The sequence below is a fragment of the Macaca thibetana genome, chromosome 5 (genome assembly GCF_024542745.1).
Source record: "Macaca thibetana thibetana isolate TM-01 chromosome 5, ASM2454274v1, whole genome shotgun sequence".
NCBI classification, from domain to species: Eukaryota; Metazoa; Chordata; class Mammalia; order Primates; family Cercopithecidae; genus Macaca; species Macaca thibetana.
In genome coordinates, this window is record NC_065582.1 from 166,423,392 (window position 1) to 166,450,514 (window position 27,123).

At 34.5% G+C, this 27,123-nt stretch overlaps 1 protein-coding gene across 2 annotated transcripts in view; it reads right to left on the reverse strand.

Moving 5' to 3' along the window:
• Positions 1-27,123, reverse strand: part of SLIT2 (slit guidance ligand 2) — a 370,099-nt gene that overhangs the window by 130,803 nt on the left and 212,173 nt on the right. For both annotated transcript variants that reach the window (XM_050791112.1, XM_050791111.1), the window contains exons 5-7: positions 19,757-19,828; positions 7,292-7,363; positions 1,774-1,845 (exon numbers count right to left, since the gene is read on the reverse strand). In XM_050791112.1, the coding sequence (XP_050647069.1) occupies positions 1,774-1,845; positions 7,292-7,363; positions 19,757-19,828 (216 nt within the window). The remainder of the gene's footprint in view (positions 1-1,773; positions 1,846-7,291; positions 7,364-19,756; positions 19,829-27,123) is intronic.

Here is a 27,123-nt window from a genome sequence, read left to right on the forward strand (position 1 = left end):
TGTTTTCTCAAACTAAAGAAAAGGACATCCAAAGCTATAAATCAAAGCACTATTCCCAGAACCATCTATGACACAGTAATACCATTTTAGTCCTTTTAAGCTGATGTGTTCAATTCTAACCCAATAACAGTAATGGATATTAAAACATGGAACTCAGTCCAGAAAGATAATTAGACCATAAAAATGGAATTTTTAAGTAGCGATGATACTGTAGAATAATGACCCAACCAAAGCAAAGGAATTTAAAGTTAAGTGACTGCTTTGCATTCTCCTTGAGCTTGTAGATAAGGAACACAATTCTTTGCTTCGAAACTAGAAGGCGTACCACAGAACAAAAAGCTACATTTTGGGAAAGATGGGTGTCCTCTAGCTCGGTTTGCTTGGAAGTTGAAGTTCTGTCCTTTGGAAGCCACAGAGGCGCACATTCCATATCCTTGTACGCTAAATATTTCCATCTAAACCAAGCACATTACAAAAATTCTAATTATGTGTGCACAAACTTGAAACGAGAAAAGAATGTAAAAATTGAAAAACCTGATTAGTAAGACAGACTCATGAATTTCTACAAGAAAATAAGGGACACTGTCAAAAAAAATTCAGATGAATGTTTTTACAATTTCGTTGGCTTTGTTTTTGCAAAGATTGAAAGCTTGATCAATTTCTTTTTTAAAAAAAATGCCTGAAGTTAATGGGAAATTATAGTTTTGAGTGAATTGGGCTGTTAATTCAGTCAGATTAGTCTCATTCTGATAGCCCCAAGAATACAGAATTTAGCTATGTCTGTATACTTGTAGAATTCCTTTATTTTGCTAAATAATATTCCAAGGAAATTATAATGATGTGTTATTACACACAGAGTTAGATTTCAGTAAGAAAAAAATGACATTAAAATTGGTATTGCCTAGTTCATTAAAAAGCTGGTAATTCAAAATTTGTATTACAAAAAGAAAATTAATGTTTTCCAGTTACAAGCTATCAGAAAATGAGGAATATTTTGAAAATCTAATCAAAATATATTTACCCAACTTAAAAACCCTTTTTTTCCCAAGAAGTCTGATGCTTTGGTTTTGTTTCCAATCATGTCCTACATGTTATATGTAATATACTTTTTTTAGGTCAAGGTGATTCTGAAATTCAGTTCAAATGAGATTTACCTCTGAAATTCTATAACTTAAAGTCCACCCTGGGCTTTAAGGATTTTAAAGCCTACTCTGGGCTTTAAGGATTACTTTTTCTTCAAGAGAAAAGAAATAGCTATAGTCAATACTTTATTAGACCAAAAATATCTTAATGTCCATCTGTAACCCCAAAAAAGATACTTTTAAATATAAGTGCTGACACAACCTTAATTATAGAAGGACTAGAGGGTGATGCTATAATTTCACATTATAAGGAATGTTGGAGAACCAGTTTAGCTTTATTAGGTCTGCTTGCAGTACAGCAATAAAATCATAAAGATTTCCCATTTATCATTTCTGACAGCCAATCAAGGAGTCTTCCATTTCTTAATGAAATGTGACCTCCACAATAGCTCAAAGTAAATGTTTTTTTTTAACTCCAAAGTTCCCATAATGCATATCATTTAAAAGAAATCTTTCCAGTTTCCAGAATAATAGCTCATTCCCACAAATATCATATCTAGTCTTTTCCCAAGTTGGGTTTTCCTTGTCTACCTTGTAAGCTAGTGGTCCCATCCTTTGCTTACTGAATATGTTATTTAAGGGGAAGCTTTAATTGATTAATATGACCTTTACATATATTGTGACTACTTACAAAGTCCTAAGTTTAGGCATATGGTTGAAACTTGCCACAGAAAGTCTAGTAATGTTGTTATTGTTGAGAGTGCTGTAGAATTAAAAAGAAAAGTTAGAATTTTTAGATACAAAATTGATTGATCATTTTACATACTAACATAGAGAAAATGTCTTGTACTATGCTTATGCAGGACAGCTACCTGGTAGAGATGACACAGAGAATACACTACTCTATAGACAAGTTGATAAATAATTTTCATAATTTAACGTTACTGTACATTTTGTTTTATTCAACATTTACTACAAATTTATGGCTTCATTCATAGCATGTTTGACTATTCACATTCTACTTTATGTACCTTGTGCATGCATGTCTATTTATGATATTGGTTAAGAAATAAACACAGGATAGTTACAGTTGGCAAATATGCCCAATTACATTTCCGTAGAGTGGCATTATGTGTAATTAGTGTCCATGAGTCAATAAGCGTATTTGAATTAATATTCTCTTACTGAATTCTCATAGCAACAATACAGAATCATTCTTGTCAGGCCTTGGAACAGAGTCCTGATAACTATTATTTACCGCAGACATTAGCCACTGCTGTAATTTGAGTGGAGACAGCTATATCTATATCTGGTACTTGTATCATGTGGGGATGAAGTAACTTGCTGTAGCACCATGTTAAAAGATTAATCCATTCTAATGGTTTTTAGTTGCAGTAGCATATATTGGCCTTTGTTTACTGCTGTGTGGCAGCAATCATGGTTTCTTGAGGTAGCAGATTCAGGAATATGTGTGGTGAAGAGAGTTATGGTGAAAATAAATATCATCCTTACTTTTCCCACAATGCAACATTATTAGTTTTATTATTATTATTATTGATTATTTCTACTTCTACTACTACTCATTCATTCATCAAATATTTCCTGAATGGCTATTATTTTATGGTAACATGGAGTATTATAAAAATAAATCAGACATAAATCCTGTCCTAAAATAGCATACAGTCCAGCTGGGGAGATGAATTGGACAAATTACAAAAACTAGTTAGGCTAAGACATGAGCTTTCTTCATCCTTCAGAAAAATCTGGTTGTGATAAGAAAGTGGTAGAAGTTATCCCAGGGGTATACAAGTAAAGTGTGGACATGGAAAGCAATTCTAAGACTGGGAGAGACTGAAGGTACACATTGAGGTGGTGACTAAAGAAGGCAAGTTCCTCTGAAGGAGGCAGGAGAAAGCATCAATGGTCCTGGTGGATGAAGTTGATATTGGACAAGGGTTTGAATGAGAGGTTGCAAGTTCACTGTAGGGCCTGAGCAGAGAACAGAAATGAGAGAAGCAGGCCACGTGCAAAAATATACAATGATGGGCAAGAAAGATGGAAGAAAGCAGTTGGGGATGGTGAAGAATATGGTAAGCTAGCAATGATAGTCTCTCTTGTGGCAGATAATGTCCAGCTCCAATGGACTATTGACCTGCTGTAAGGGAGGGATGTCAAACAATCAGATTTTCCAAGGGAAGTTAGAAATAAAAAGTTTTAGATCTTTCTAATGTTTAAATAGTGGCAACTAATTAAAATATTTCAAACAGTCTGTAGACTACTTATGTTTGAACTACACAAAATATATTTTTGAGGCCACTTTGGGCCAGTTGGTGGCTCTGGTTATCAATGGTGCATTCAGAAGTCAAGGGAATGACAAAAACTTTTCGGTAAAACATGGCATGTCAGCTACAGACCTAGATCATGCATGGACCCTCTTTACTACCTTGTTTTGCAATGTATTGAATTATATAAGAACTATTCTAAGTGATTTGAATTAAGTCACAAAAACTAAACCACTTTATGGGGGACCTACAGAGCACTGGATTTGTTGGCTCAGTTTATCTAAAAGCTTTTAGCATTTTCCTATGTGCAGGTGAAATGAGATGTCTTTTTCAAATGCCATTAAAATATATCCTGATGTTTGAATGCAAAGGTTAAACTTCTCAATGGGATTTACTTTCAGATGATCCCTTTTCCCATCTTCAAAATTTATACTGAATTAATATGGCTAAAATCTTTATAGTATACAGTATTCTGGAATATGACTTTGGGAATAAATTGTTTTAAGTACTTCACACGGAGAAGACATGCATTAATTTTGAACTATAGTTTCTTCTATCTCCGTGCAAAGGAAAATTTTCATTGAGTGCCAAAGACTTCAGTTATCAATTTGAAATCTTTTCTCAGAATGTTAGTTCACATAATGCAACTAAAGGAAGACATTATCTTAGTATTTTATTCAGTACTGATGCTGGAAAGAAGTACTGATACTGATACCCAATGTCTGAAAAATATGCAGAACCAACAAAATTATTTTAAAAATTAATAATAAATATAAGTGTTAAGTATGATTACTTGTATATGTTACCGCTATGGTCAACTTCTATTCTGAAATAATGGAAACTTATATATTGTACTTATTTAGTTGTGAATATTTTCTCCCATGTGTAAGTCTATTTCTGTCTTCAACTTCAAGATTTTCTTTGTAATGAGTAAATATTCTAATACAAAAGACATCTTGATGTATAAATATTAGCCTGTATAATCATGGAGCACCTCTCACACTTATATCTTGATTTAGTCATCTTACTCCCTTACCACCATGCATATCGCTTGGCAGATAGTTTGGTATTTAGTGGATACGAATCACTATGATTAAATTAAATTAAATTATGTCCATTCTGTGAAAAAGAAAAACAAACATGTAAAAGCAGCAATTGAAGGGATATATATCATTTCTGAGTCCAGTGTCCAAAGAAAGGGAAAATATTGATCAAGATTTAGTTTCCAATATTATTTTTGAGACAGTATCTAAATATTAAGAAAACAAGCAGTTACCTCTAAATCCTACAAATCAGAATCTGACAATAAACCAGTTCTCCATGAATGTGCAAGTGTTAAACTGCTTCCTTGCTTTCATCTACCTTAGATTTTCACTTGACTTCTTGGACTCTATTCACTCTTTGTACACTCATATATATCCTAATTTAATACACTTTCATCAATGACTGAGGGCGATTACCTCAATTTCTCCCATCTAGCTTCAGTATAGCCATACATTCACAAATGGTTCAAAGAATAAAATTTTAAAAAATCTAAAACCCTTGGAATCTGAAATTTAAGGCAATGTGTACGTTAATGTTCCTTCATTATTTCCACATAAGTCAGTACATCCTAAAGAGTCACAAATGGTAAAAATAAGCAAAACAGACAAGTCATCTTTCTAGAACCCTTCTTAATGCAAACTCTCTTAAGCTCTTGACCAAACATTTATAATAGGTAAACTTTTGTTGTATTTCACAATTGATGTGGGCTTCATAAATTCTCGTCTTTTCAGTGGTCCAATTTTGGCTCATTTATCAACTGATTTTTCTAAGGGTTGTTTAAAGTATGAGGATTGAAAAAAAAACATTTAAAGTAATGTCTGCTCAACTTTATAAAATTTTAATATAAAATATTTCAATATTTTTAGAAGAAATTTACATTGTCTTCTATCATATGCTAATTTTTATTATTTCTTCAACAAATAAACTCTGACCAATATATACTTCTTTAAGATGTATATATTAAGGTCCTCAAAAGAGTTTCCAAGATTTTGGATTTCTATTTTAATTCCATGAACCATAAAACGTCACCCTTTGGTGTGTTTCCTCATTTTTGCTAAAGTCATTTTTTAGATATTTTGATTAATCATGACAATCAAAATGTATGAGATGACTGTGTTTTCATAAACGTACTGCCTCTGATGACAACGATATTAGTTTATAGAAAATAAGCAAATATAGTTATTGTATTTGTGGGTAAAAGATTTCAGTGCCTAGCACAGTGTTCATTCCACCTTATAAAATATACACAGTAGGTATTCAATACATTTATGTGTATATATACATATATTGAATAAATACACTGAATAACTACATATTTAAAAATAATTTAAGTTTTTTGAAAACTTAATAACAAGGTAGTTTACGGGATTCAATTCATCCAAGATAGTCAGTAAACTTTGCATAAAATGATTGGTATCATTCATATTTCTAGTTAGGAACATTGGTTTAATAATACATTTTTCGCTTGATCAGCTCTGTCTGATTAACTCTTGTGGTAGTCTCTTCATCGATGAATTTTAGTGACACTGACTATGGTTTTGCCATGAGACCACTACTATGAAATCATTCTAATTATTCTGACTCTGAGATACCATCAGTGAGCTTTGTATATTAAAAATGGTTCTGGTAAACAATTTAAATAGTGGTCTTAAAGCTAAAATGTATATGATAAGCACTTTGAATATTTTTCCGATAGAAACTTAGACCATTATCAATAGAAACAAAGGTGGCCTCTCCTGTAGTTAGAGAGTAGTCTATATTTTTATATTTCACATTTTATCCCAATCAATTCATTCATACATACATATCTTTTAAAATAATTAATAACTCATTACACTACACAGCTGGGAATTCTATTTTCTTGAAATTAAAACCAAAACCACATAAAAATACTGATAAAATAAGCCATTCTAGCTGAAAGATTAATTTATTTTCAGAATTATATTCCATTCCTGAAACTAGATTTATAAAGTAATGAATCCATTTTTTGTTGGGAAGAGGAAGGATTTTATGATTTCTCGATAACTTTTAACAAATTGACTAAAAACACACTCACATTTAATTCAATTTTAGATTTCTGACTAAATTTGTCAAGGATGAAATAAGGCAGAGAAAAATATTTTAATTTGTGGAGGAATTGTAAGTGTATTTAAAAAGCTACAAATGTGGATTTTGGCTGAAAAAATTCAAAAAAATGTATAGGCGGCATATGATGCTTTAGTAACTACAGTTTTCATTAAAATTTGTAATTTCATTAAAATTAATAAGTCATTGACCAATAGAGGTTACTTAGTTGCCTCTAACCAATTTTGTCAGTCATGTCTACCCAGCGAGAAAAGAAGGTTGCCCATTATAATTCAAGTCTGTATGTTGTACGTTACAAAGTCAGTAGTGAAGACTTGAAAATGGATCTAATGGGTGGTTTATTAACCTTAGGAAGCAGATTTCAAAGTATTCTTACAAAAATAATGTTAAATCACCTGGTTAAAAATTTTATTTTTTTAATGAGAAACTGTGTTTCTATTGCCTAACAACGACATATTATTCCAAGATATCAGCTACTAAGAGGGTTTTTTATGTTATTTTTCCTATAAAGTTGATTTTACCTCAATATTTAGCAATGATAAATTCTATGAATCTTATAAAACTATTTATACGAACATTTGAGTGATCTTAGACAATTTTACCTAACATACAGATATGGTACGCAAGGTTTTGCACACACGCATTTAGACTCTTCCCTGTATTCACCATGAATTATTTAAGGTATCTCTTGAGAGACTATTTTGACAACAGGTTTTAAGCTAGCAGATAAGCTTCCACATTTGTCCTGTCCAGACACAAAGCCCCCATTAAAAGAGTAAGAGAAATAGCAGTACTTACAGCACTTCCAGGTCCCGGAGAGCCCTGAATGCCCCATCTTCAATACAGCTGATCTGGTTGTAATCCAGTTGCCTGTTAAATAGATTATGAAAATCTATGTAGAAGGGATGGACAGTAGCTGGGGTAGGTGATGGGAAGTTTCCTGAAGGGTCTATGATACCCTGGACACACTCACTGAAGTGCCCTCACAAACACACTCATCTGCTTACGAATGTCATAAGCCATTCTAGCCTCTATGCCGCCACTGAAATCTCTTTTTGTTCTGAACTGTCTGTGCAAATAGCAGCCCTTGGAAAGCTCCAGTAAATAATAACTGCACCTTATATTAAATGCCATAGGAATGCAATTTCATTACATCAAGAAAAGCTATCCATTAAGAGCTTTCAGCGTCATCTTGCTGAAACAATTTCATTAAGGTAAAGGACTGTAAATCACTTAATGTCACATGCACCCCCTCAGTGACCTAACAGAATCCATTTATCAGAGAAGCCCAGCTGCATGTTAATTTCACTATCCTTGGCATGAAAGAGCAACATTACTTTTAGGTTTCCTTCTTTTAAAAGCAGTTTTCCTTCAAGAACTCCAAATCGAAAAAGGGAACTGATGTCCCATATAGCTTGCTCTTATTCCCAACCAGAAATACACTTTAGAAAGCTAGTAATTGTTCTATATTAAATGTCACTATTCTAGTAATTCACATTCTTTATCATTATATGTAAATACTCTGCATTGTAAATACAGCATACTTTTGAATTAAGGAACTTCCAGAATTATATCGCTCTCCAGAAGATAGGTTTTCAAGTGTTAAATAACAATTTTGCTTTTTAAAATGATGCTAATTTTGGTTAAAGCCACTAAGAAACATATACTGCAGGCACACCATAAAAACACTACATGTTTCTATGGTAAAAAGCCTAAAAGCTGTATCAGCTAAATTCTAAATAATGCATCATTGAAGTAAATGAATCTTCCTCAATATCTTAAGCACTTGTTAAAATTCACAGTACAAAAAAAGAATGCTCCAAACTTGGTTATGTCTGCTTTTCCTGCTGCTTGTTGTGGAATTAAAATTTCCTTGTTCGTATTGAGCCTTCTACTTGGTTGAAGTTAACAGTGGAGTACTATATTGTATCTGTACTACACTCTTTTTTTTTTTCCCCAAACAAGCAGTTGTTGTTTAAATATAGTAGCTTGAATGTTAGAGATGTTATTATTTCAGTTAAAAAAGTATTTTAACGTTTCACTTGAGATAGAAACAAAATGTTTCACGGAAGAGGCGAGTTTTCAGCTCTGCAGGCACTGGGTGAGAGAATGTGGATGAACAGGAGTAAGATTATGATCATAATACAGATGTATCCTGTCCTTGTTTCAAGTTCAGCATTCACTGAAAGGGCTAATTCATATCTGAGGTCTGTTCGTAAAGAACTGTTTGAACATTTCTACAAAATAGTGGTTACTCTCACAAGACTACTGAATAAAGGTGCAATGATTTAAGCCAGTGACTTTCAGAGGGGCCTCTTCAAGTTCCTCACTTTAGAAATTATGTATATAGACAATGTCTCATGAAATATACATCTCATTTGTAAGAAGATCTCTAGGGGACACAATCATACACAAGGCTACCTTGATGTCATGCAAATGGTACAATTTAGGACATGCAATATTAACAAAGGTGCGCCCCAAGGAAGATACAATTTTATTGCTTGTATAAGCCTTAATTTATAAAACTTAAGGTTTTCCCCAAATCATAGCTAACATCCATGCTACTACAATAGCCTAAATCATTTCTACTTATTGAGATGTAATGCAGAAGTATTTTATTTTCTAAGAAGACATTTAAAGTCTCATGATGTAATATGGCTGCTGTGGTTCCAAGAAAACACTTACATTCTTGAGTACTTTTGATTTTTACAGATTAAATTCATTTAACAATTAAGTTAATAGCCTTTTTATTTTAAAGTGCTATATATATATATATATATATCTATACTACTATTCTCTAACCTCTTGAACAATTTATCAAAGCCATTTAAATTAGTACAATGGCATAAAGTGTTACCCCTGACACACTACAAAAGAGAAATTGTTTCCAGACAAATTGGCAAAATCTTTTAATGCTATCAAATTTGCCTAATGCAGTCTCCAGGTTAATCTGTAAAAGGGTGAGCTGTATGTTTGCCCATATCTTATTATCTTTAGCTGTCAATGTATAAATCAATGCTGACACAGCTTCTTCTAAATCATGCACACGATACACAAAGGGGAACCTCCAGCATGCCAGAAAGCACTCAAGCAAACCTTGTCCTACAAGGACTGGAAGGCCGACAACTTTCCTTACAGGAGCAGAAGTTGAGATGCTGCTGGAAACTTTGGTAATTTCACTGTTCTTTAACATTGCTCATGGTTACATGCTTCTTCATATTCTTAACAGAAATCTAAGCCCTTATTGGTGCTAAACCATTAAGAATATTTGGTTTCCATAGGACTGATGTTTTCTTTAAAAGTTCTCTGAATACTGTTGTATCTGAGTCCACATATTTCCTGAACATGAAGGTATTTCATGAAGTTACTCATATGAAAGGACAATCCAAGTTAAACAAGTGAATAATTCTTACATTAATCTGTCAATTTCGTGATATTCAAAGGAAGGTTTACACAAAGTGTTGTGCTCGTATGACTGCTCATGAGAAAATCTCTCCCAACAGACCTCCATTTGTCTGTATGTGGTTCAAGATAAACAGTGTCAAAACTACGCAACAATGTAATTTATTTCAGGGTTTCTGGACTACTTAGCTCCACTCTTTGTTTTGCCCTGCTCATTCCCTTCTCCACTACCTTTCAAGCCCTGCCTACTTCTGGCTTCTGTAAACAGGAAAGGATCTGTTCTCTGCCATACCTTTAGTGACAGGCTGGCCTTCTTTAGATGTGATTTCCAATTGTGCCATGAAATTATTCTGAATTAAGAAAATAACAAGGAGACTTTTTCACTTCTCCAAAAAAATTATGCTTCAACTATTCACTAAGACATAGTGTAAATTTGCAGATCATTAAAGAGATTTGGATGTTAAGGGCAGAAGTATCATAAGTGGTTTTTTTCAGACCTTCGGCTGACCTAACTTAGCACATACTTTTGTGTCTTCATCTCCCTTATTTCCTGACTCCAATCTTCCCTTTGGCTTCTATTCAAATTCCAAATTGCCTTTCTATGCAATCCTTTGCTGTCCAAGTGTGTACATTTGTGTTTTGAAGAACTGCTTTAATCTTATGGAAATGATGGGGTTAAGAAGAATAATATTCATGATCTTGGCCAGGAACGGTGGCTCACGCCTACAATCCCAGCACTATAGGAGGCCGAGGCGGGTGGATCACCCAAGGTCAGGATTTCGAGACCAGCCTGGCCAACATGGTGAACTCCATCTCTATTAAAAATACAAAAATTAGCCAGGCGTGGTGGTGGGCACCTGTAATCCCAGCTACTAGGAAGGAGGCAGGAGAATCGCTTGAACCCAGGAGGTGGAGGTTGCAGTGAGCCAAAATCGCACCTTGTGACATTGCACTCCTACCTGGGCAACAAGAGCAAAACTCCATGTCTTAAAAAGAAAAAAAGAAGAATATTCATGATCTCTCAATATTAACATTCTTTGATTTTTTTTTTTTGATGGTAGGACGTATATCTTTGACACCCTAGAATAACTCTAGATAGTCCATTTTGATTTTTACCAGCACTGGTAAATTTAGTCTTACATAACGCAGTGTGTCGATGGACTCCATACATTAAGAGATACCACTCTATGCCTCAGGTGCAAAAAGTTCTGAAGCTCATCTTATTTTCTTTAATACTAAAAATAATTTGTCCTAGTTTCAAATTTTGATTTATTCTGGGTATGGGGGACAATATACAATCTTGCTAAATATAAATTTTACAAATAGGTATATTAAATGACAAAACGGTTAAACATTTGTTTACTTGGCATCCTGAAACAGTTAGAGATGCTAGTCCATCATTTAGGTTTTCTTAAAGAATTTCCTGTTTTATTCTTTTAAAATATGGATATCATACTGCATTTGAATTACATATACAACACTTAGATTAATAACATATATAAAACTGCAATAATTTCAATCAGTGTGTTCCTACCCATAGCAAATTCATGTTTTACTGCAGCATCCAAGTTATAAGTTCTCATAACTAATAGGTTTTTTGGTAAGAATTAGATGACACATAAAATGTACTTAACTGTAACAATGTAGAACATAGCAATCTTTAATAATTTCTAAGCCAATCAGGATCTCTCAATGTCTCAACAAAATTATTATAACTATGCTCCAATTTTGTATTGTTTTGTTTCATTTAAGGTGCTAGAAATAGTTTACTTCATGTTCATATTATTATTGTAAGATAGCAAACTCCAAAACTATAGTTGACTTAAGACACATCAAAATGGCTAAAATCAATATGAAGGAATAACAATTTTTCACTATTGTCAAGAAACGAAATAAAACATATAAACCACATGGGAGAAAAGAATAAAAAAGCTCTACATATATGAGCGTGGTCTCTTCTCCTTCTTCCTATATATGTATAAACTTCAAGTCAATACAAATGTCTATATATACCAATATTTATGCCAATCATGGCTCTTAAAGAGTAGCCCCAGATACAAATTATGATATAGATTATAAGAAAAATAAAAATCGATCCATATACATGTACATCCTTGACATAAGTTTCAGCAACTATATCCTTTATCTCTGCATAAAAGCAGATCAGTATTAACTTGAAAACTGGTAAAGAAAGCAATTAAGGTAAGGACCATGCTGAGGACCCCAAAGTAATTTACATTATGTGAGAATTTAATCCTTTTAAATCTTTCAGGCAACAATTTGCTATTCTCATAGGAGTAAAGAATCTCAGTTTTTATAGGAATAGCCTATGGTATAAAGTTATGTAAGTTTGTCAATTTGGGGGGAAGAAGCAACAGATAGCAGTTGTAGAGATGGGGGGCGGGGATCCTGTTTTAACATCATTTGAGGGAAGGACAACTAAACTGACGTTAAGTCCTAGGAATTGTAAGTAAACTAATCAAAAGTGGTAGAAACTGAAAATGATAATAATAATTGCTAACATTTAATGAATTCATAGCGTATAGCAGGGTCTGTAGATACGTCATCTCATTATTCCTCATGATAACTTGGGAAGGAGAAATTAGCATCATCTGGATTTTGAGACTGTGAGGCTTACTGAAGTTCAGTAAGTTATACACGGCAGATAGCAAACAGTCTGTGAAGTTTTCATTGGAATGGAGATGCATGTGTTGCCAGAACTCCCTCTCAATACATAGTGGGTCAGGAAAAAGACTCAGGAGCTTTTTGTTCTCCAAATGGGGGTTTCAGCTAAATCAGTGATGACTATGGAAGAGACCAGCACAGGAAAAGTACTCTAGAATGTTAGAAAAGACAGAGACTATTCTAGGCTGATGTAGTCATGAAATAAAGGGGGGAAAAAAAACCCCAAAACCTTAGATCCTTAAAAAATGGATACAATCTAATTAGACAGAAAATAAAGTGGGTATTTCCTATGGAGGTAATGGGTCTATCAAAGAATAGTTGTGAGCAGAGGCACTACAATGTTCACAGTGAATGTCTGCAATAAAGAGGCCATTCTGGCTTGAGCAAAGAGCTTCTGTACAGATTGAAGGGAAGAAGGGGCTAGGAGCCTGGGTCAAAGTCAGGATATTAGGACCAGTCAGAATGACTAAAGAGACTGGATGTTACAGCATTTAATAATCATCTCCGCTCTTTCACGAAAGAATCTGTAATTCTCATAGATACTGTAGAACTAGGCAACATTCTGCCTAGTTCTAGAGTTCCTGTATCTAGGATACTTATAGATACTATAGAACTGGCAACATTATGCCCTATGCCCAGGGTTTTGCCATAGTGTCTATAACAAAGGCACTTTAAAACAACTTTTTAAATAAACTGAATACTTTTAAACCGTGTAGTAATGGGATAATAAACAATACTTTATGAAAAAAATCTGGCAACCTTGTTAAAATTATCTAATGAGAATATAAACTAGAGGTCATAATTCAATTAGCAGGCTATTACATGAGTTCAGGGGTCACAAAGTGTGCTGTTCAGTGTTAAAGATGCAAAAAATCAAAGGTCCATTCTGTCTTATGAGATGATATAGCAGCCACGGCACGATTATGCCAATTCATATTTTGTAAATATGTGAATTGCATTCCCAATTACTGAAACAGACTGTCTTGTGTTTTGTGTTATTTTGTTTTGTTCTAGAAAGGATTTATGAAGAAATATTGTTAGATTACATTTTTACATGACAAAATGCATTATTGAAGAAAAACTGCTGAAAGCACTCTGAAGACAAAGCAAAATGCAAACATGGAGAGGTTACTGGTAGCAAACTTCATCATAGTTGTTGGGGATTATCACAATTCATTGTGCTTTCAGAGGGAGTGCAACCAGGCAAAATACAGGACCATGGACAGTTCCCATAGTACTGATGGGGACTTCTGCTGAGCTACTAATTTTTCTTTTATATATGAATGTCTGAGACAACCCCTTTTTCTTTAGGTACATAGGAAATGAAGGTAAGTTTCATTTCAGAAAGGCAATAAAAGACCTTACCTTCATTTACTATCTATCTAAGTAAAAAGCCCTCCCTACAGGTTTGTTCAGAAGGTTCTATACCACACTGAAGACCTATTTAAGAGTAAGGATAGCAATCCCTGTGGATGAGAAACCAACCTACCATTTACAGTCTCTTCAGCTTCAGGTTTACTGAAAATACTCTAGGAAGGAGCTAGGGGCATGGATATTTACAGTTTCGATCTGATACCAACGGATTTGAAATAAAATCCAATGAATTAAACAGAAAAACTAACAGATTAAAGAAGACATTTTGCAATTATGATTTAACTTACATGACAAACCTAATGAGGTCTTGCATTTGCCTGGTAAAATTTACAAACCCTCTTTTCTCTGTTTGTTACATACTGATTCTATATCAAGTGAGCAACCCTTGCTCTCTTATCATTAGGAATTATGTAGATGACAGTGAAAACTAGAAAAGAGATATTTAAAGTGAGAAAAAAATTTAAAATATGATGAAATATGTAAGTATCTCTGTGTATCTGGGATAGAACTGTGAGTTTTCCTTCTATGGGTTCTAATGGATCCATAGATACAAAACTTGAAAATGACAGAGTTCCAACAGAAAAACAAAATTTCTAACTGATGTAAATAGCTCTGTAACAAAACATAGATGAACTGTCTCTATCCTGTTTGCCAAATCGTTTTATGTTAATAAATAATGTATTCCAAATTGGGCGACTTCTTTCCTAAAATGTCAGAGGAATATATATATTTATTGTCCAAATGATATTTTTGCTTACCTAAAGAGAATCATGCTGAATCATCCTGTGACTCAAAACCTTGTCTAAAAAGTAATGCATGTACAAAAAAGAATACAAATATTTTCCCCAACATATTTTTTACCAAGAAGCACTTTGTTTCTGGAAAAGGATTATAAGACTCCTAACAGACATGGGGTTAATGGAATTGAGATAATGCAAGCAAGTTGGAAAGAGATATATTTATTTATGAAGAAAGAATAGTAAAGTTTCATTGGAATAGAGGATGCACTTTGTGGATGTATTGCAAAATTAAAGAAGCAAAAAGCAGGGGTGGTTTATTTCACATAGTACATTTAAAATACATCCTATTTGAATTTAATTAATTTAAGTAATCATACTGAACTCACTAAAAAACTAATGGTAAAGTAAATTAGATTTTGTTTTGTGATGTGACTAAAAACTAGTGATCTAGGTAATTTTAAAGTTTATATATTTGTACCTTTTTTCTTTAATCTTAGAATAACTATAAGAATGTTTTATCATAAAAACAAAAGACTTTTGAAATATTCTGGTACTTACTAAGTACTATAAATTCTTCAAGAATCAGCTCATAATTCTTGGCAGTAAAGTGAGATTTAATTTTAATATTTTTCTAAATTATCAATTAATGGAAATGCCTAATAGATACTTGAAAACAAATCAGTGGCACAATTGTAACATGATCCTGCTCAAGATTTGTTTAGAAGGCAGCAAAGGCTTTACTGCATCAGTATTAAGGCTTTTTAAATATATATACATATTTCTAAAGAAAATTTTCATAAATATCGGTTTTATTTTGGTAAAGCATCAGTTGATAATGATATGCTATCAATACTTTAGTTGATATTTGGTTTGGGACTTTAAAAACACAAATGTAAATCGTAATTATAAACATTATAATTCAGCTGATATTTTCATATGATCTTGTTATTCTCATAGCATACCTCACTGTCTAAAATGTCAGGGGAAAAAGTAGCTTAAATTGTGGCTGGAGAAAATAAGGTAGCAAAATAAAATGTAAAAAAATTTAATCCAGTTAAGAAATGAATAGAGAGAAGCAAAAAAGTTATGAGAAGTCCTCCCTGGAGATGTTTAAGAGCAAGATAAATGTCCATCTGTTTAGAATAGTTTCAGTGTGGCTTGCCTGGAGGAAGGGGAATGAGGTCTGCTAATCTGCAAAATTTCCACAGCATCAATTCTGTATTGTTGGGATACCGCCTTGAGCATATTTAGACAATCCACAAGATTAAAGCAAATGCTTTTAGTGAAAATCTTGTGAACGCTGGAATTTGCTCTAAGGCCTGAATGTGGTAAATCCCATAAACCTGTTACAGTGCATCAGCCTGGGCTTTTACATAGTGCTTTACAAAATATGGCCTGAGCAACTTCCTTTTTCTCTTTTACTCTCTGAATAACTCTGAACAGTAGTAGGCACCACGCAGGGTTTTTCAACTTGTAAATGGACATACTAGAATGATACATGGGATGAAGTACTGTACCTTCTTCTTACACCAAATACTAATAATATTAATAATGCTAATATTAATGGAAATTTATTGAGTCACGACGATGATTTATGTTCACCAGTTTCATAATAATAGGAATTAAAATTTACCCTCCATTTTAATAAATTTTACCAGATAGCCTTCCTAAGTTTTAGTGATAAAACTAAACTTCATACAAACCCCATGAGATTGGAACTTTTTTTTGAACAATGTAGTTTGAACTATTTTTTAATTCTAGAAAATGCCTTTTAATGTAAAATTTTTATAATATTGCAGCTGTGATCCTAATTCATAAAATAAACCTATACATTCATTGTGATATTTGAATATTTCCCTCATTGTCTTTCACATTGTTACATGGAAGGCAATGAGAACAGTGGGAATAAATTGTTCTTTTGATCAACATCATTCATCATCCACATAGTTTCTGAAGCCCCTTTCTTCTGTAGAAACATAAGCTTCCAAAGTTGAAATAACGTAGATGCCACAATACTCAGCTCCCCCCATATTCAGATCTCTATAATTCTTACCACTGCTGCTATTCAGGATACATACTGCTTTGCCTTTAAAAAACAGGGATGACCAGGTGCGTAATCCCAGCACTTTGTGAAGCCAACACGAGTGGATCATTTGAGGTCAGGAGTTCAACACCAGCCTGGCCAACATGGTGAAACCCCATCTCTACTAAAAATACAAAAATTATCCAGGTGTGGTTGCAGGCACCTGTAATTCTAGCTACTCAGAAGGTTGAGGTGGGAGAACTGCTTGAACCTGGGAGGGAGAGGTTGCAGTGAGCCAAGATGGTGCCACCGCACTCCAGCCTGGGTGACAGAGTAAGACTCTGTCTCAAAAAAAAAAAAAAAAAAAAAAACCAAAAAAAAAACAAAATCTGGGCTTGGGCACATTCCATCACTTACATTACGCACACACACACACACACACACACACACACAGAGTGCACTGCACTATGGTTTTACTCTTCTAATCTAACCATTCCCTGATAACTTCAAGTGACATTTTTCTCTTTCCTAGCACCTACAGCCCTTAATGTCTTGTTCAAAAATCAAGGTCTTATGTATATTCATTTAGTACTTTCTAGTATATTTTCTTTTTTCACTTTGTAACTTCATGTCAAAATGACCCATAAAAGAATAGTCATATGTAGTCAATATTGCTAATCCCTTCATGTTATACTTTCCTGTCTCTCCTTACAATGCATTTTTCAGGGTTAACTTTTAGCATTTGATTTGTCAAATACTTGCAAATGAAATACTGTATTTTCATAGCATTTTACTGTTTTGAAAGGTCTTTCATACATCTTCTTTCCCTAATAACCATACCAAACCCAAATAACTATTGTTTACTTTATAAAAGTAAAAACTGGCCAGGCACGGTGGCTCACACCTGTAATCCCAGCACTTTGGGAGGCCGAGGAGGGTGGATCACCCGAGGTCAGGAGTTCGAGACCAGCCTGACCAACATGATGAAATCTCATCTCTACTAAATACAAAAAATTAGCCAGGCATGGTGGTGGGTGCCTATAATCCCAGCTCCAGCAGGAGAATCGCTTGAACCCGGGAGGCGGAAGTTGCAGTGAGCTGAGATTGCACCACAGCACTCCAGCCTGGGTGACAGAGCGAGACACCATCCCCAAAAAAAAGAGTAAAAACTAAGGCTTAATGAAGTTGACTAATTTGCTCATACTTGCAAGTCCAAAAAATAACAAAATGTTTTGAGACTCCAGTCTTAAGCTCACCTAACCACATTAATAATTTAAAAAACTCATCTAAGTGCATAAATGATAATAAAAAATCTTTACATTTTGAGAAAAAATTATGCCTGTGTTGGAGAAAAGATTTGAAAACTTTGCTAAATCAACATCCCATTAGATAGAATACTGACTAGCCTCTGTTATCTCTAAACTTTTAAAATCATATGTTTTAAGGATAAATACAAAATATATAAAGAAGAATCCCATCATGAGTGGTCCCTACTTCCATGCGTATCCTTAAATGTGGGAGGAGAGCCACTTGTTTACTTGGATTCCCTGAATATCTTTACTAAGAAGATTAAAAGCCACCTGTTTTAAGGAATTAGAGGTAATACTATTGTAAGATTGCAAATAGCATTACTAAGGGAGGGTCAACTGTAGCTATTGCCGTAGTTTTACAGCTAAGTGAAGGCAACTTAAGTAAGTGTACATAGGAATTCCTGCACACTGTTCTGGCCAGGTAGATTTGAACACCACGTATCATTGAGTCCGCCTGAAGACTTCCCAAAGCCCTAACTAGCAAAGGTAAAAGGAAAGCAAATAAAATCGTATTAAATTGAGCACCCATAAAAACCTACAGCCGTGGTTTTAATGGCTTTATACATTTATACCTTAGAAGCTTGTAGTTTTCTGTCTTTACCTGTACATTTAGAAAGTACAAGTTTAAAAAAATCATTTACATTAAGGAGAAGACATAGAGGCCAAAATCTGTGGCTTTATAAACAGTTGTCTTCTTTGACAAGGGAAAACATCTGTCTTACTTTTGCTATTGAAAAAAAAAGGCATCAGATCCAACCATGGAGAATTCTGAATATAAGTTAATTCTTGAAAAAGTGCCTGCCCTGTTTATTACTAGCTAAGAAATATTAAATTCCTGACAGTTAATCTCAGTACACAGGGGCTTTTCTCCCTTATATTCCAAACTAACGTAAAAGCTAAGAAAAACATTTATGTCCTAGGATTCATAATCTATCGAAAACCATTGTTTTTAGAAGCTAATATAGCAGTTTAAAATTTAGAGATAGATTGATATTATCATTGTCAATGAGATCTTAAATCTGATACGTACCTTTAGAAATATAGGCACTTTAAAAAATGCTTATAATTGAAACACCAGACTAAAGATTTATCAAAGGAAAATACAGAAATTCACTTTTAGTTTTTTAAAGGATGCTATAAATATATTCTTTCATGAGGATATGAAGGAAAATGTAAGAAAAACATTCACACAAAGGGGAATACATAATTTTGTCTTTCTCATGCTTTTGGTATTTAATGAAAAGGGTGATCTTAAAACTCTGGAAAAAGTTGTAGCTCTAGGCTACAGGTGTCTCTAAGAAGAAAATATTATCACTATTTCCAGAAAAGAATAGTCTATATTCTCATAGTACTTCTAGTAATCTTGAAAACAGAACATGGCAGAACTGGCCCAACAATAAAACTAACAGTTTTATTTCTAATAAACACCAACAGCAACTAAAAACATAGTTACTAAAGTAAGCTGACAGAAAAAGTGGGGAAAAAAATTATAAATATCTGTGAATCAAATCACTTCACAGCTTTCAAAAGATTAATCACAAGGATTAAAGAATGAATTTAATGATGACTTGTTTCCAGACATCTTCTAAATGAGCATCTCGTCAAACAGCTTGTGAAAACAATTGTCAATTTACTGTTACAAGGTCTCCTTTCTGACACTTTATTTAATATAAACTTGACTTTGAAAATAGTAACTTAAAACACTATACATTTAAAAATATATACTTACAAATTTTTAATGTCAACTGCCCCACGGAAAGCTTTTCTTGGGATTGCCTGAATTTGGTTTTCACTGAGATCACTAAAAAAAACAACAACAAAAAGGATCACGTTAGAGAATATTATTTAAAGATTATTTTAATCCAAATGTTTGAGAAGTTATAGGATACTGGAAAGAAAAAGAAAACCCTAAAAGGATCATAATTACATCCATAGCATTATATGCAGTTTCTAATATAAATATTTTACATTTCTAATATAAATTAAAAAGTTGGAATAATGGCTTCTTGAAGTATGCTTCTAGATCTTTAATTTTATAAGAAACTATAAAATACGGTACTCATAAATCGAAGAGTCACTCCGTATCTGTGTAACAAAAACATTTCTTTAAAGAATAGTAAATTGTTCATAATTCAGTTTCAGGGGATTCTGAGGTTTTAGTAGTTTATATTTCTCCAACACCCCTGGTGTAACTTATAAAGTATATAAGAAAGCAGCCTCCTTAATTTCCCAGAGTGGAGTGGGTAAAAACTGATAAAACCTGGACAGTATGATTAAGTTTTCATAGTACTTCTAGTAATCTTGAAAATGGAACATGGCAGAACCGGCCCAACAATAAAACCTACAGTTTATGCATAAAATATTAATAGCAGGTTGATATAAAACCTTCTTTAAATAATTCTATTATAATCATAAACATAGACTGTCTATATTTGCATTCTAATTTAATTGAGAAATACGTTTTAATCACTGAACAAAGCACTCTGAGCTGGAAAGAGCAGTTCGTAAAAATCACTCATCTCATGAAAGGGATCATTATTTTTCCTTCAGAGAATTCCAACGCCAATTCTATAAGCTCACATAGTATTATTAGCCTTAACGAGTAGAATATAAATATGCATTCAAGAAATGTCAATGAAAGCAGAAAATTCTCATCTAGTTTTAAGTAACATTACCACATAGTAGAGTTGAAATATCAAACAAAATGAATTATTACAGCAACAATGATGGCATTAAAATTATCTTTAAAATTCTAGGATAACTGATGCTCACAAAGAAATACGAAGCTACTAACCACAGGTGCATAGCAGATGAAAACAGAGCCATTTTCCAATATGAGGAGGCATATTGGACAGATTCATCCACATCCTCTCCCCCACTGCTGCTTATGATCTGAGTTTCTTGTTCATACACTTGTAGTCGCACAATAGAGAGAGAGAGAGAACTGGCAGATACAGAGATTTAGTGTGTGGTCTTGACCTTATTAGCACCAAGTTTTAAGCAACGAAGATTTGCATTTATAACTCAATATCCTCAGTGTTCAAATAAAAAAAGTTTGCTAAGAAATTCGTAAAATATATACTAGTCTACCTAAAGAGGAAAAGTCTATAGCACAACAAATTATTTCAAACGATAAATTTACAAAATGTGCTTATGTAAGAGTTAAGGCAGCCATCCACTTCCTTAGTGATGTAGCCTGTTACTGTTTTCAATAGTTTCAGTATATCCCTAAGAGTAATAATCCTTCATTTCCTTAAAAATTGCTTATTTCTCCAATTTGCCATTGATTTAGGCTTTCTTCCTTTGCTTAATTACATCAAGTTAAGAATATTTAACAATATATATTTAAAAGCCTTGATGACAGAAACAGTGTTCAGAGAAAGCAACAGAACAAAGAGAAAGCAGAGAGATATCGGAGACATGAAAATAAGTAATAAGAAACGAGGAGGAAAACATTGCATTCAAGAAAATTTGAATCTGTTTACAATGCCTCCTGAAAACTATTTAGTAGTGTTTCTACTGTTGTATCTTCACCAATTCCATGTTTTCTAATTGCTTATAATTTTCCACTTCAAAGACTAAAAAAAATGCCTTTAAGAGTGCGTAGATGAATAAAAATGGCAGAAGTGTTTGCTCCAGACTTTGCCTGCTCCTAGGCTCTGCAGCCTTCCCCTTCCCAACAGCTGGGGCTATGTCATTCCCCACCTATAGCTTCAGTTCTGCTCAGTCCTTATGCATGGTTTTGTCTTAGAGTAACGGAAGTAGAGAGGGCTGGCAGAAAGTCAGGGAGATGGATTTTAGGTGGTTTGTAGGAAAAAACAGTGAAATGCACAGTCAGAATGCCATTCCTTCTAAATTTGATTTTAGTCCTTCAAATTACCTTGACAGAATCCTAGGGCATCAAATATCTAAATCCTGCTAATAGAATTTTTTTTTGTTTTGCAAAAGAGTGAGTGGCTTGCTCAGAGCCTTCTTATTCTCTTAAGGCTAATGGTTTATGTGTGGCTGTCCCCTGAGTAGATGGCTCCACAGGTCACACTATGGGGTCTCAGTTCTGATGCCAAGGAATAATTATGGATCCCAGACTCTTTCAGTTAAGTGGGCCATGTGCACCCACAGCAGGAGGAAGAAACTAACACATTTTTAGTACCTACTACATGCAATAGTTGCTTTTTAAGCAGAAATTATTACCTTAAACTCTATTTCCTTTATTCCTCATAACCACCTTGTAAAATACATACTGTTTCTTGGTTATACAGGAAAGGAAACTGAGCTTCAGAGATGTTAGGTGTTCGTGCTAAACAATGAGACAAATTGTTAAAATAAGTATGTGGAAAATATAGGTAAATATTTAGCGAAGATTTAGGGATTTCTAAAGATGATTTCAGAAATCTCAGTATGTCCTTCCTATAGTCTGGAATTTAGAAGGCTTTTTTTCCCTAACTCATCCTAGACTCTGACTTATTGTCATTTGCAAAATGATGTATTAGACTATGTTTGAACAATGATCTATATTTTGTACATATAGTCAACTGAAGGCTAGCAGTTATCTCAGTCCAACATATTGTTATTTCATATCTACTCTACGTTGCAAGGGCTACTGAGTTGGGTAAGGCCAATTTCCTGTCTTCAGGAATTTTCAAATCGAGTGAAGATGAGGCGAATAGCCAAACAGAAGGAGGAATACAGTGAATTCCAAAAAAAAAAAAAAAATATTGAGAGTCAAAAAAGCAAGAAAGCACTTGGAATAAGAAAAAAAAAGATCATGTGAATGTGTCAACATATAAAAGCAGGTGGACAGGGGCAGAATAGCAAAAACCAGGGCATGCAAAAAGTACACTCTGTACTTTTGATGCCAGTAGTTTACAGTCTGGTATCCTAAGATGGTACAACATATGCAGTGGAATAACAGGAGAAGGGGTGGAAAGGACAAATCAATGGTGTGCTGAGACATTACTGACAGCAGTGTATTGTTCTGTGAATTGTGTGGAATGAGCAAAATGAGTCAGAACTACTGAGTCAGTGGATGGAGATGCCGAGGGAGGAGTCTGTAATTATATCACTAGGTAATAGAGTGTAACAGTGTGTTTCAGAGGAAGAAAATGGCTTGACTGGAGTTGATTTTTTGGAAGACTAATCTGGAAATTGAGTTTCAGACTTTTTCATACCAACTGGGAAATGCATCCTTATTTCAGCAGACAATGGTGTGGAGAGGAAGGTGATAGTCGGGAGGAGGACACGGGTTCTTCCTTAGATTAACTAAACTGGCTATGGAATTTAGGACAGATGGGGTCAAAGGTTCAAATTTAGTTATATTGAATTTGGAAGTCTAGATAAAGACTTATACGACAGCCGGGAAAAGACAGTGAGAACCTAAAGCAACCATCAACCATCAATTAATTCAATGCTTCCTTACTCTGGGACAGTTAGTGCATGAGACATATCCATACTATAAACAGAAAAAATAGAGAAGACCAAGAGTGATATTAGGGATGCATGAAGAACCAAAACTTAGACGTGCATTGCATGTGAAGATGGATTAGGTAAGGGACAGAGACGTCACAGAGGTCACTTTGAACTTAGATGAGAGGACCAGTAACGAAGTTGGGAAATCAAAAGGGCAATTTGGAGTGCGAATTATGATAATGGTTTTGAAAATTCTTTAAATCTAGCTGGAGAGATGTGATATACATATAGATATAGATACATAGATAGATATGTATATACACATACATATGTATCACAGTTTGAGGACAATGAAAATTGTTTATGGTAAGCAAATTATAAGTGGTATCTGAGAAAGATAATCAAGGAGACAGACCAAAGAAGGAACAGTCATTGGCAGCTTGGTTGACCCAGGCCACCTTCCAAATAAAATGAGATCTTATGTGAAACTTGTTTAAAACTGATTAAGCTTGGTAATTCTCAACCTTCAGTGCTGGGGGAAGAGGTGGGACGTGGTGGGTGGCAGGAATGGAACGAGGGAGGCAGCTTGTCAGAGCAATTGAGAACATTGACTTCAGGGCCAGATTAGCTGAGATTAAATTCTAGCTCTACCATTTATTAGTCATGTGACCTTGGGTCACAGTGCTTACCATCACTGTGCCTTAGTTTCTTCATCCCTATTTCATAGGATTGTTAGGTGGATTCAATGAGTTCATACTTTTAAATTGTTCAAAAATGACTTGGCACATAGTAGGGACTACAGAGGTGATTTATTCTACTTGGAGACTCTTTTACGTGCTCCTAGGTATACCTGCTAAATTCCCCAAAGATCACTGTAGTTGATGTGAGACATTTCTGATGGGAGTGTACTGTTCTGTGAACTGTGTGGAATGAGCAAAATGAGTCAGAACTACTGAGTCAGTGGGATGGAGGAGTTTGTAATTATATCACTAGCTAATAGAGTGTAAAAATGTGTTTCAGAGGAAGGAAATGGCTTGATTGGGGTTGATTTTTTAGGAAGATTAATCTGGAAATTGAGTTTCAGAGCAGGCAGGGAAAATGGGCAGAGAACCGTTATCAGGCAGTGTGTCAGAGAGTCAGTGGGTCTCCAGTGAAGTAGGCGATGTTTTTAGAGAACACTACGTAATAAAGTTAGGAGTTAGCATCTGGTGCAAATGTAAAATCTTCAATGGAAGTTAACATGGGTGTCTTCTCAGGGAGCGCTTACAGCCATTCAAGTTTGCTGAGTAAGCAAGTAACAATGGAAAAAGTGTTCGGAAAAGAGGAGCATGCTAACAATGCGCAGGATATTGGGGAGTTAGGACTGAAGACAAGAAAACTAGGTTAGTTTTGTTAAGAGGATACTGCAAATGCTCAGGCATGATACTATGGAATTTTCCAAAGATATTAAAAATATTGAGCACCTTAAACTTGAAAACCTGGTTTGTTCATTTTTTAAGATCACAGAGAAATGAGGGGAGCTGGAAAGACTTCCCCATTCTGAAGCTCATCCCAAAGAAAAGATATAAAGAAGGGTGAATGTAAGCATTTTCAAATAGGAAAGGTATTAATTCCTGGTATTTGACCAATTGGAAAGATACAGGCCTCCCAGAGCCAAGTCTGAAAAGTGTCTTACTGGCCAGTTATGAAACCATGGAGATTCCCATTTTAGACCCTCCCCCTTCTACTATATCCAATTCATTCCCAAAAGCACCCCAGCACTGTCCCCAGTCAAGTCCCTTTCTCCATTCTCCAATGCCATGGTCACTGGTAGAAACTTCGTCAACACTCTTCATCGATGACTGAGACTCCAAACTGATCTCCCTGCTTTGACTTATGATTCCTTCCAAGGCATCTCCCACACTGGTACCAGAATTGTATTTCCAAATTTGAGTTTATGTCAAAACACATCTTCCTGAAGTCTTCTCATCTCAGTTAAGAACACACCATCCATACCAACATTCAGACCAAAACTCTCGAGTTCTCACTGACATATCACAGTCTTCTACAATCTACATCCAAACCACTAGCAAATCCTCTCAGCTCTATTTTCAAAATACATCCAGAATCTGACCTACTGGCACCTCTAGTCCCCTGACTGCACCTACCATCTCATCTTGTCTGAGTTACCTAATAGTCTCCCAACCATCTCTTTGCTTCTGCCCTTGCCTTCCTAGAGCCACATCTAGTCACATCTCTGATGAAAACTACAGATATCTTGCCTCATTACAAAGAAAGCTCAAAGTGTCATAAAGGTTTACAAATCCCCCCCCCCCCCAAAAACAATCTAGTCAGCACACCCTTTTTGACCTTATCTATTTTTACCCTTCCTTTCACCCTCTCTATTTCAGTCACATTGGCCTCCTTAGAGTTACCTGCAAACTCTCATTCTCTTACTTCAGGACCTTCCTTGATACCTGCTGTGACTCTCTTTCCACCTCATTCTTTCACTCATGAATTTCATGCTCTTAATTCACCTTTTATATGATCTTCCAAATCGTTCAGCTTTTGCACATTCTCTTTTTGCCTCAAGCACCTACTTCCTATCACCATGAGATGGAGAATTAAACATTGTTCAAGATGCAGACCAACTCCTCAGCTGAGCCTAGTGCTAAAATCTCCATAACCCTTGATGCTGTGCAAAGTACTAAGCCTCTCTCTCCATTTGCGTATCTGTAAGATGAACTCATATAAATATATCTTAGAATTGTTTTCCATAATTACAAATAAGGTTTGTATTAACAACATAAATTAGTATTTGCATCATTAGATAATAAGATTATTACATAATTATTTTCATTATTGGGGAGTCCCTTGTTCCCTCTTTTGAACTCTTAAGGTGACTTATGCTGTTATTTCATATAATTCTGTTATTTAAGTTGACATTTTTAGGTTTCACATACAAGTGAGATCATGTGGAATTTGTCTTTCTGTACCTGGCTTATTTCACTTAACATGATGTCCTCCAGGTTCTAAAAAAGTTGATCTCATAAAAGTAGAGGTTAAAATGGTGCCTACCTGATCTCATAGAAGTAGAGGGTAAAATGGTACCTACCAGTGGCTGGGGCGGTTAAGGTGAAGTGGGTTGGGGAAATGTTGGTTAAATAATATATATTTACAATTACATAGGAGGAATGAGTTCCAGAGATCCACTGTACAGCAGGGTGACTATAGTTAATGACAATATATCATATTCTTGACAAACGCTAAGAGAGTGGATAAGGTTCTCAGTACAGAAATGATGACTATGTGAGGAAGTGATTTGTTAATCAGCTGATTTAAATATTCCACGATGTATACATACTTCAAGACATCATGAGCAAAAGCCAAAATTGACAAATGGGATTGAATTAAACTAAAGAGCTTCTGCACAGCAAAAGAAACTACCATCAGAGTGAACAGGCAACCTACAGAATGGGAGACAATTTTTGCAATCTACTCATCTGACAAAGGGCTAATATCCAGAACCTACAAAGAACTCAAACAAATTTACAAGAAAAAAACAAACCACCCCATCAAAAAGTGGGCAAAGGATATGAACAGACATTTCTCAAAAGAAGACATTCATACAGCCAACAGACACATGAAAAAATGCTCATCATCACTGGCCATCAGAGAAATGCAAATCAAAACCACAGTGAGATACCATCT